Source organism: Balaenoptera borealis (genome assembly GCF_965194805.1).
Source record: "Balaenoptera borealis genome assembly, chromosome: 2".
NCBI lineage: Eukaryota > Metazoa > Chordata > Mammalia > Artiodactyla > Balaenopteridae > Balaenoptera > Balaenoptera borealis.
Window position 1 is genome coordinate 48,307,101 of NC_138867.1, and position 12,148 is coordinate 48,319,248.

The window sequence follows — 12,148 nt, forward strand, 5'->3', positions numbered from 1 at the left end:
AATGTATGAAGGGTTACCTAGCTTCAGGCACAAAAGAAAACCACCAGGGCTCTCAACTTCTCCGTAAAGCTTTCAAACATATATGTTACAGATCTAGAGGAGCATGAATAAGCATATTTGCATTCTTTCAAAAACTATAGAGTTGACTAGCTCGTTTCTTTCTAGTCAAAAGCAGAGGTGAGGTAAATGCAACAACAACAACAAAATAAAAGGTGGTTATAATGTTAGGCATTCAAAGAGTACCTTGCATCCTTCCTATTGCAACTAAACAAATAGACCCAAACAGCAAGGCTTAGGCAGAACAAAAACTGTTGCTCTATAGCAAAGTACACTTTATAGAAATGAGAATGGTAATTTTTTTCCCTAAACAAATCTTAATAGGTACAAAATTAACCTTGAAGGAAGGCATAAGAAATTGATGAAAAAAAAAAAACAAATTGACAAATACCTACTATGTGCCAGGGACTGTTTCCAGGACCTTTTAATCTTAGGGTTTAAGACTATTTATGTGACTGTATCAGTAAGAATGACAAAGACCTCATTGCTGATGCCTGACCCTCACCATCAGGTCCAGCAAAGCGATGGCACCAAAGGTCCCCCTGAGTCGGGATCTCTGATGATGCACTTGGAAGTGGGCCACTGAGGTTTGCAGGCATGTCACCCAGACTCCCTCCCAAGCACGTTAGACACTGGGGACAGTGGCTCTGGGCGGCAGAGAAGGAAGATACGCCACAGTGTCGATTCTGGATGTATCTGATATTGATAGAAAATGAGTACCTGCCCAGTGACCGAGGAGGTCACTCACCCTTCTCTGTAACTGATCTTCAGCTAACAAGTTAAAATGTCTGTAATAAATCAGTAGGGGATTTTGGTGGAGCCTCAAGATATCAGGACACTTTCATTTGAGACACTGCCATAAAAGCAACTAGAAAACCCTTAGAAACCTGTATTTGATGTGTATCACTTCTCCTAAGGCCAGCCAAAAAATATACCTGAGAAATATACTTTCAAAATGAGATACATTGCAGTGTCCAAACCAAACCATGTTCATAGCCCCAAAGCCTTAAACTGTGCCTTTATCATGCATTCACAGAGTTTCTGTTATGGGAAATTGAATCCAGTCAACCCTAAAGGTGTGGTGAAACAAGCAATTTTTAAATAGTGAGCTTTGCCCTTATACTACCCTCAGCAACTAGTTCCTATAAATGTCTAGTCATAAACTCTAACAAGAAATGGTACATGATGTCACATGCCCAGGGACCTTAATTCATTACTCTGAACCTTAATACATGACCAAATATCAATGCACTAAGCAAGTTCTATGAGAGTCTGAGCACCTCATGATTCATCTGTTAGAATTCTATGAAATTGGTTCATTCTGGTAGAAATATTTCTTGAATAGTTAAAATATTCCTTCAGTGTGGGGCACCAACACATCTTAATGTCATTTTAAAACTGAGTCAACATTCTAAGTTTTCCCTTAACCTTCTTTTGGAAATTTACAAAGATCTAAGGCCAAGTAAACTGGCATGAGATGTCAGAAATGCATATGTGTCCTTTCCCAGGGAATTTTCAAATAAAAGAAGACAAAAGAGCAAAAGTCAAATCCCAAACCTCCCTTTTTCTTTTACTTATTAAATAGTTGCCATTCTCAAAGTTGCTGTGGCTGCTTTTTTTTGTTCGTTTTTGTCTCTCAATGAAATCAGTTAGCAATTGTCAATGCCCTCATACCTAACTTCTTATTTGGGATGCTTTTATATTAACAAGAAATTTGTTTTTGCATAACCATTACTTTATCAGGCAGCATTTGGTTTTAAACATGTTTTACTTTTCATCCTCATTTGAGACCAATATTCTTTTTCAAGACAAACCCACCTCTGGCACCTGTCATGGAATTTTATAATTCTGAGTTTTACCAACTGAAGGGGATATCGATTACTCACCATATCCAGGAATGCCTTCTAAAGGGGAAATTATTCACGTGCATCATGTTGGCAGATCTTCTGTCATTAATATTTTCCTTGTCTCGTATGTTACATGTAGTGATTTTCAAAGATGAATTCCAACTCTCCTGTTTGAGCAGCTATCATGGGCAATTATTGCAACAAGTATTGAATTCCCCAAAATCCCACCCCCCCGAAAAACAATGAGCAACAACAAAAGCCCTTCCAGGGTTTGAAGAAAGAAACATCACAGAGTACTGCAGGTATGGGTCCACCCATTTAGGTTCCACTAGTTAGTCAACACACTAAAATAGCCAGTTCATTCGCTAATCCTAAATGGTGGCAAATATTGTCCCAGTAAAATCCAACTGCCTAGAGTGGAAATTAATGCATCCTTGCAGGAACGACTCCGGAATGTGGGAAAAAAGGAGTCAAAAGACAGTTTCTTGTTATCCTTGTTAAAGAAGTGTTAGAAGGGAAATGGGAAACTTCAGGTTGCTTTGCCATGCTGTCCTTTAGAAATGAATACTGCTTTTTCTTCTTTCTTAGGCACATATTCATGTGTGGTCACTTTAACGCAGTGCTGCCTTCTGAGACGTGTCGGACAAAGACCTGGGCAGAGGGGCTAGCAACCATGTATAACCAAAAGCCAACTTCTCTCCCCAATCTCAGAATTGCTGGTTTTCAACTGCAAAAGTAGGAAGGCAAGGAGCAATTTCTGCTTTGCAGGACAGGATCCCCATGAGCTCCCATCATGACTTCAGAAGGTGCTGTCAGGAGGAAATTCATTTCTGCTGCCTAACCCCTTAATAAGGCTGTTTGCTCTCTTTCAGTCAAATGACTAAGCTATTGATCCTTTCCCTGCAGAAACCCCTCTGATTTGTTGTTATCAAACCCATGTGCGGGCTTTTCATATTTTGCCTGGGAAAGAAAATGAATTTTCACAGCTGCAAGTCAGACGTTGTCTAAGAATTTCTTCCCCCGCTGTCTTTCTCTTCTCTTTTTTTCGCTCTCTTTTTACCCCCAATTCAATTTCCCAGTAGGTGTCATTTACTCAGATGCTCTCACAGCTTCTGAAAGATTCTCACGCCCGAGCTATACAGACCTTGCATGCTTTTAAAACACAATGGCAACAGGCTCCCACTGGGGTCCCCCAGCGCCGAATTTCCAGCAGAACCTTTGGAATCGTCGCAGCCGCCTCGTCTGCCCTGGGCTGTGCCTGCCGGCGGCTCTGAACGGCTCAGGACACTTGCAGGCTCCGTGGTCCTGTACATTAACTCTGCAGCAGCCCGCTCGGCTGCAGAGGCTGCTCCCCGACAGGGGATGTGCTGGCGTCAAGGGGGCCCTCTAGGTGGGTTCCCAGACACTGCAGCGCGCCTCGCTCGCCTCCAAGGAAGAGCCGACCAAAGGGGTTAAAGGCACACAGCTCGCCCCAAAAAAGCAGATTTCTTCTTTCAGTCAGTGATCACCAGGCAAGACAAGCTAAGCAGCGAGAAACCTGTAAATAACCTCCCAGGGAAATGACACCTTGAACAAACAGATATTAAGGAGGGAGGGTTTTTGTTGGCTGGGTTTTGTTTTTCCCCTTTTTACCCAATGAAAAGAAAGGAAATCAAAGAAGTCCAGAGAGAGAATTTGCAAATGACAGGGTTTGGTCAGTTCGACTCTCTTGTTTTTAAAACACACAAATGCTGGGGGGGTGGGGGGGTGCCTTGCTGACTTGACGATCTGTAACCATTTAGCTACAGATGACCACACGGTCATTTTTGGACAGGAAATCCTCTGCAAGCCAGTTCTGCGGAAGTCGGTTATATTTCAGTTGCAATTGCGCACGCCATAAAGCTGCTCGTTTGATTAAGGGGTGTGTGGATCTGAGGCGTGCTGAGATAAAGCCTTGCCACGCCTACAGTGGCTGTTTTGCATTTCCTCAAGCTTCCCCCTTTGTTGCAAAATTGTTCAACAATCCCCTGAAAGCACCCCATCGCTGTTGATGCCATTTTGGAGCAAGAATAAAATAGTAAACTCTGGTAATAGTAGGTTGGCAGTTAAATGGTGTTTGTTGGAAATCAGGAGGAGAACGGACTTTACAGTAGCAGTGTACTCAATATTAATGTATCACTTTTTACTTAGGTATTTAAAAAGCCTGTTATGCAATTGCTTATTATTAAACGGAATACTGGCAACATTTAATACATCATGCTATTATCTTCAGCTAGGATTTCCCCAGTGAGGCCCTGTCATAGCAGAAAACACTACACAGAGCTGTGGGGGGAGTGGGGCGTGGCATTTCCCACAAATTCAAAACCAGGTATAAAGAAATTTGCTCGTGAAAACTGCCATGATTTGGGGAGTTTTCATTTTGATCAAACGATAATCCTAATGAAAGTATTCCTGGCCGGAGGGAGAACTGAGTGATTCATTTAAAAGCAATTTGAACTTGTAGGTTCAAAAAGATGGTACCACAGCTGCAAAGGAACTTGAGAATATTTCCTGGGATTTCCTGTAGCCTAGGCAGTGTCCTCACGACCTCTTTTTGCCGAAGGGAATAAATCTCTTCCATAAAGTCATTTGTGATCTGAACCAGAAGACTTCAGTCTGAATTGTTTTTAACAAGCTATGAATGCTTGAACCGAGCATCACTGAGTAATTCAAAATTTGATATTACATGAGATATTTAAATATTATTATTTAAGAGCAAGGAACACTTACAATGTCCCAGCCTCTGTACTAAAGTTTTATACACTATTATCTCATTTAATCCTCACAACAACACTATCAGGGATGGATTATTATTAGCCCTGATCTACAGATGAGGAAATTGTGGTGCTCTAGGATTAAGCAGCTTGCTCAAGGTCAAACATCTAGTAAGAGTCACAATTTGAACCAAGAAAGTCTGTCTCCAAAGCCTGCCTGCATTACCACTATATTTTGGTGCCTCTGTACATAAGAACACCATCTTGCATTAGTGCTATGCTTCTAAAATTTTATTTTTACACGTATTATTTTAGCCTCACAGAACCATGCTGAGGAGAGTAGGACATTTATTATGACAACTTTGGAGATGAATTTCCAAAATGATAGTATTTGCTCATCATCACACATCATGTTTGTAGTAGATGTGGAAGAAAATTCAGATTATTTGATGATTATTTGACAGGTTAGTGTTCTTTGATGATGATGATGATAGAATGATGGATATTAACCTATTTCAAAACTAATAGTTAGTTCTCACACTACATAAAAGAGTAGGTCTCCATGGAAAGTAGCAAATATAAAGATTTTTTTAAATGATATAGAAATTTATTTTCCCTTGTAATAAACATTTATTTGAAATTTCCTTATTTTTTACTTCATTCTACTCTACTCTGTTTGTATGCCAAAGTGATACCCATGGGTGAAATAATACCAAAAATATCTCTGAATCTCTCTCAATTACCACACAGTTCAACATTCAATACTTGTTAGCTATGCTTCCATTTGTGGGCAATGATATAATAAATCACTTTAAAAATTTTAAAAATGTAAATAATTTAGTCATCGGCTTACTAGAGGAAATGTAAACTTAAAATATATGTAAACTAAGAGAGGAGTTCAACTGAATATTTTTAAAGTAAACTTTTCTTGGCTTTTTGTTTCTATTTTTATAGATGCAACTGTCTAGAATAAGGTATAACAAATTAGAATGAAAGGACACACAACTGAGAAGCTATGATAAATAGTAGAAAAGCCAAATTGCTGCCTGAGGGACAACAAAGAAAAAAACGTAATTTACTTCACAGTTCAGGGAACCAAGACTACATATTAATAAGCAATCCTAAACTGAGTATTTTGAAAACTCAAGGCAACAAACATATATAAAAGAATGGGTTTGCTTAGAGAATAGAAATAGCTGATTTCCAGCATCTTTATTCCATTTATATTAGAAACAGGGTCTTCAGAGTTACGACCGCTATTTTACAAACTGATACTTCACAAGACTTATTTAATATTTCACAAATGTGTGGTCTTAATGAAACAACATTTGGGCAGAACTAATAGGTTGGCAATTTGAAAAAAAAAGTTCTCAAAGATGAATAATGTTGATGGACTAGGGTAATACAAATCTGTCTTTTCTACTAAAAGGTAATCATCTTTTCATGGAACTTCTAAGAATATAGGAGTAAGCATAAAAAATTACTTTTATGGTAGATCTCAGCCCCATCATTTCAATCAGTAAAGGAGCTCTCATTATTAGCAGGACACCATAGATTGGCACAAACTTCCTACAGCCATGGTGTAGGCTCAGGTCTAACAACACAAAGGCTAGTCATCTTCTCCTTTTTAAAAATTTAATCCCAAGATAAGCACGAGAGTATTCGGTCTTTCAAGGATGGACTCACATTAACTATCCTCATAGGAGACTGATACAAGAAAAAAATTTAAAAACAGGATGCCATTTTATTGATAAAGTGTAAACTACAAACTCCGAGCAAACTGAATACTCTAACATTTTCATGAAAGACTGTTTACTGTACTCAAAGTCAGAGAAGAATTAACTAACCAGTGTCCCCATGCCCTTTTCCTATAATTAAAGTCTCTTTCTGCCGTGGCTAGGGGGTTTTGCTCCCAAGGGTGATGGTGTTCAAACTAAATTCCTGGGAGTCCTGTGGTTTTGCAAAGTTGCCTCAAGCCCACTCAGGGCAAAGGGAAGGCCAACTACCTCGTACTGTTTCAACCAGAGCCCCTCTGCTTTTACCTGTTTTATACCTAGGTTTGCTTTGAAAAGGGGAGTTCTTTAAAAAATGTTTACAAAAACATAAGAGTAGGAATACAAAATTAACACTTTTTAGGCAAAGTCTTATCCCTGTATTGTCAGTTTCAGGACTCCATTCTCTTCAAACCCCTTCAATTTCACAATGAGTTTAATACAAATGATTAAGTTATATCTTTATGCTAACGTAAGCATAGCATAATAAAGACACACCCTAGTCCAAACCTTGTGTGTTTCCTAAAACTCTTTAGTCACTTATCTGACAGTCACTTATCTGATGTAATGACTTAACTCATTGATTTTCCTGAGTTTCACTTTCAGAATGAAATTTTAATTTCAAGTGTTAAGGTGTATCTTTCGGTCACCATCACATTTTGCTATAAACAATAGCTACTACCAATGATTGCCTCTTAAATAACTTGGGTGAAATAAAATTAAAACTCCTGTAGGTTTAGATACGGACAAGGGTCTAAAAAGTATTCTGTGATTAATCTTCTAGGAATCCTAATTGTCATTTCAGATGTTTTAGAGAAGCTTCCCATTCTTTAAAGAGGCTGGTTAACTTTTGCATAAAAATTTTTATATATACAAATACCTCTGCATAATTTTTTAACATGTTCTCTATATTAGCAGTATGAGTATGTTATAAATAGAAGATAAATAGAAGATACAGTCACTTGGATATCTTGGGGGATATGACTTTTTCACCAAAAGCTAAAAAAGCAAAATATTTTTTAAATTGTCTAATAAAAATGAAATTTATGTGTACTTTTTGCTTATGCATGTGCATGTGTGTGTAAATATACATATTTTTGTTCTATGTATTATATATATATAATATCATCAATTAATAAACAGGTGAGAGTAGCATCCCGGTACACAGAATGAGACGCAAGATGACTGCACATTCCCCACCCCTACCTCCGAGTAGGAAAAGAACATTCCAGACCAAATCCTCTCTCGCACCGCTGCAGAAAACCAATCCCAATCCCAACAGTGTCTTTCTCTGTGTATTTATAACACCAAAAACGTTGCTGGCACTCAGTAAACAAACGTTAACTAATGACCATGTTGATAGTGATGACTTCCCACTTCTGGCAAATTCTAGCAAAGCCTGAAGGCACACTGTTCAGCACCTTTATAACTGAAATAAGAGGAGCTCTTTATGAAGCCATGGTTTCAACCGCTAAGAATCAGGGAACTGGGTCATGTTTCAGCAAGTTGCTAGTTCATTCAATTTCTACATGTTCTTATGACCAAAAATACAACCACCAACAGAAAAGTGAAAAAGAAATTCATTAAACACCCATTTTGATCACCTAAAACCAACAGATGCTTTGATGGAAATTTTCATGATTTAACTAATATAACAAGTCATTTTGGATCATATAGCCTAAACAAATCTTCTCATCTTAAATGATAAATAAACACACTTACAGGACAAAATTCTCATACTATCAAACACAATACATTTCATAACTGGGATATTTAGAAAGCTTGCTAAATTCCACTATTAATATCTTTGAAAGTAGAAGTATTGGAATAACTAATGCTAGGATACAAAGAAAGCACTTACTATCGATTACTCAAAAATCAAATGTGGAAAAAAATCTACAGCAAGTTTGAAGAAGAAAAGTTCGAATTTGTATTCTTTCTTAGAGTCTCAAGATGTGTGCCCTTAATTTCAGGTTCTGCCTTTCACTTTTTGTGTAATTTTGAACAACTCACTAAAACTCTGTGAGGCTCAGTTTCCTTATTGTAACAGAAATAATAGCAAACTTATAGGTCATTATAATTTTTAAATTTCTGGGGTAAATTATAGAAAACACTTTGTAACATGAAGAGAGCTCCTTAAATGTTGCTCACATATACTTTTAATTCAGTCATTAGAAAGTGTAATAAAATATAGATTCTTCACATGGTCTGCGATTTACTTAAATTAAAATGGAAAAAAAATGGAAACAAAAACCAATGAGATAGTATTGGAAGTCCCTTCTGAAATGAAATTATATTTCATTTCTACCTTAAACTTTTCTAAAAGCTTTGTATCATATTTGTTTCAGAAATTTAAAGGAGTAAAAATACTTCTCATGTAATAAGATAAGGCCCAGCTTCAATATATACCCATGTTTCTGGGATAGTATAGATTTCTAAGAATGACTTGGAAAAAATATCTGAAATATTGGTAGGTGAAAAAAAAAAAAAACCCTCATGTTTGCAGCCTAATATTTTTAATATGAATTACTTAATATGAATTTAAATATGCATGTGAATATAAATATATATTTATGCCAATGTAGAGGAAAAGATCTAGAAGGATATACACCAAACAACTGACAAGCTAATTACCTCTGAGATAAGGAAGTAAAAGGAGGCCTCATTAAAAATGGATTCTCACCTTTTACTTTACATATTTCTGAATTGATTAATCTTCTTAATGAGAATATTTCTATGTATTATTTGCATAACTGAGACACCAATGAAGAGAAAAATATACCTAGTATTTATTAAGGAAGAATAGTCATTTATAGTTAATATCAATATATTGGAATATCAAACCCAAGTTTCTAATATTTGTCAGATAGAATCTCTGGTAGACTTGAAATATCTAACGTCAAACCTCAAAGCCAAACAGTTAAATTCAAAATATATATTCAAGAATTCAAACACTGCACTAACATCATTAGCTAAATCAATATCAAGTCTTAAAAAGAGAAACGAATAACTGATTATTCTTTTTCCACGTCCATACAAACACTGTAACTGGGGCCAGAAGTAGTACTCATTCAGAGTTGGAACCATCGACATTAAAGCTATATCTACTTGCAAAATGAAATATCTGATCGCACATCTTGATAACAGGATGTGCTTATTTTACTCCAGCTCAAATATGTAAGTATCTGCAAACCTGAAGATTTCCTAACTCCTTAATTCTGATCCTACTTTGTATCTGCTGGTATATTTCTTTTAAAAAACTTAAGGTAGTTACGTACCTACTATAGTAGTAGTATTGGGTTGGCCAAAAACGTTCATTTGGGTTTTTCCGTAACAACTTACGGAAAAACACGAACAAACATTTTTGGCCAACCCAATATACAGTATATATGTTTTCTGGTCCAGGTAAATCCAAGAAATTATTTTTACCTACTTTTAGAATGGAATAGGATGGATGGTCTACCATTTATATTTTCAATCTAATTTATTGGTTCTTTAATATTCTGGCAATGAATCACTCTTGGTCCTGGGTTTAAGGGCTTTTTTAATTGTAATTTTGGGAGGGTATATTTTCATAACTATTTTCATAGGAAGTTAAAAGAAGCTGCATCAAAATCTGCAAATCACATGTCATTTAAAATTCAAAGACCTCAATTACCGCTTCCAATACACACACACGCTCCCACTCACACACCATTGACAGTTAACTAAGTAAAAGCAATTATGACTATGATATTTAAAAATTATATGTATATATTTATAATGTAGATATTACACATACATATAAAGACACAATACATATGTATTGTTATTTCAACACATATTTACTGTATGAGGACATTGCTACTCCATTTTTTTTTTCAGTTATCTTTGAAATAGAGGGCTATTGATCATCATAAGAAGAGAAATTCCATCAGGGCACTGGGATTTTTTTGGTTGGTTTTGTCCCTGTGGTATCCCCAGTGCCTAGAATAGTGTCTGGTGCATAATAAGTGCTCAGTGAAATATTAGTTGAGTGAATAATTATCATAAATGAATCAATCACTATACCAAACATGATTATTTTTGTCTGCCTACAGCTCTTTCTAAAGAGCTTTCCTTCCCTACATCCTTAGTACCCTTATAAAACCTGACTGCAATAGGTATGAAAACTTGACCCACTAGCACCTGATTCATTCACTGGATAGAAAACATTAATATTGTATATTTGGAATGTGAATGGTCATAAGAAAGTAGGGAATCTAATCAGTTCCAGATGGGCTTGAACCAAAATGTTATGTGGACTTCGGGGCTGAAGGCATTTTGGGTCAAGTGCAAACTAATGACTAAGGAAATTGTAGCAATTACAGATAGAAGCAGGCAAAGAGCTGAAACACAGAGACAAACAGAAATGGATGATTATATAGCCACAGAAAGAGGAGTTGCCTCAATTCTTGAGTTTTACAAATCCAACAAGACCCAGTTCCATTTTGTTTCCGTGATTTTCTGTATCTTTCCAGTAACTATATTCCCTCCTTTTTCACAGAAGCTAGTCTAAGTCAGTTTCTTTTTCTTGCAATCAAAATCTTGACTAGACGAGTCACCATATAAGAAATTTTATGTTGCTATTCATAAATCCTTTCCCTCTCCCCCAAAATAAAGCAATTTAAAATTAAGGCTATATTGTAATAAATAGTGAATTAGCCAAGTGAATTAGCTTGACATCGAATTGATGGTTACTCGATCAAGGGGCTTAAGTTAAAACACACATACACACACACACACATACATACATACACACAAAGGAATTAACAATTAATGTATCTACATCTACATCCACATGCAGGGATTCTGGAGAGAGCATCCTTTTTCTCTGACTGACATCTATTACAGTTCCTGTCAAAATATTAGCTTCTTATTTTTCTCAAACCCCTTTCATCATTTTATTCACTGAATGTTCATTTGTTTCAGATAAGGAGGCAAAAGACAGAAAGAGAGAGCGAGATTAAGGAAGGAGGAAAATAGTGTGATTTTTATTAGCTTTATGGAGGAAGAGAATTTAGTACTTGAAAGGCATAATTCCTTTTTAGGGAGAAAAAAGGGCATTCATATGATTATTTTAAAATAATCATTTAACAGTTTTAAAATATTAAAACATTGAAACCAGAAGTCAATATTTTAGAATAATTGTTTTAAAGTCATTTTGATATAATTAATCAAAACATTCTTTGCATTTGGGTGCAAAATAAATTCAAGGCTAATTACTAAATCCTAGTTGCCTATTGTAGACAGATAACTCCTCCGTCACCTAGCATTCAATACCTTCTGCTCTGCTGTGTTTCTTAATGTTCTGACTTGGAGGAGAATCCATAATGCTGGGCACTTGAAACTATCAACTAGCCTGCCTCTCTCTCTAATTGGCATACTCCACCCCTAAAAACATCACTGCAGACCACACAGCTCACCTAACAGATACAAACAGGCAAACATAAACACCATGTCCAAAACTGAATGAAAAAGAAAAATACTAATATGTGATCTAATTGCCTAGCCATGTAGCTTATACTTTTCTCTATGGGAAGCACGTCATATGAGCAGGGAAGAAGTCAATGTGAAATGTAACATGATTTCATCTGCCGTTTTTAGTTCTGAGGTTTGTAAAAGGGATAAAGACACAAAAGAACTTTAAATTTTTCCACAAAATGAAGTAGCAAAGCTGATCAAATAGTAAGTTTACTTTGAGGATTTCTCCACTCTTCTC

At 36.4% G+C, this 12,148-nt stretch overlaps 1 protein-coding gene across 12 annotated transcripts in view; it reads right to left on the reverse strand.

Moving 5' to 3' along the window:
* PDE4D (phosphodiesterase 4D) overlaps positions 1 to 12,148 on the reverse strand; it is a 1,112,988-nt gene that overhangs the window by 558,438 nt on the left and 542,402 nt on the right. Inside the window, exon 1 of one of the 12 annotated variants that reach the window (XM_082382255.1) lies at positions 1,944 to 3,215. The exons of 10 other annotated variants lie outside the window; for them this stretch is intronic. In XM_082382255.1, coding sequence (XP_082238381.1) covers positions 1,944 to 1,990 — 47 coding nt within the window. In that variant the 5' untranslated portion in view covers positions 1,991 to 3,215. Of the gene's footprint in view, positions 1 to 1,943; positions 3,216 to 12,148 lie in introns of those variants that run through there. One more of the 12 variants, XM_082382258.1, reaches the window with a different exon arrangement.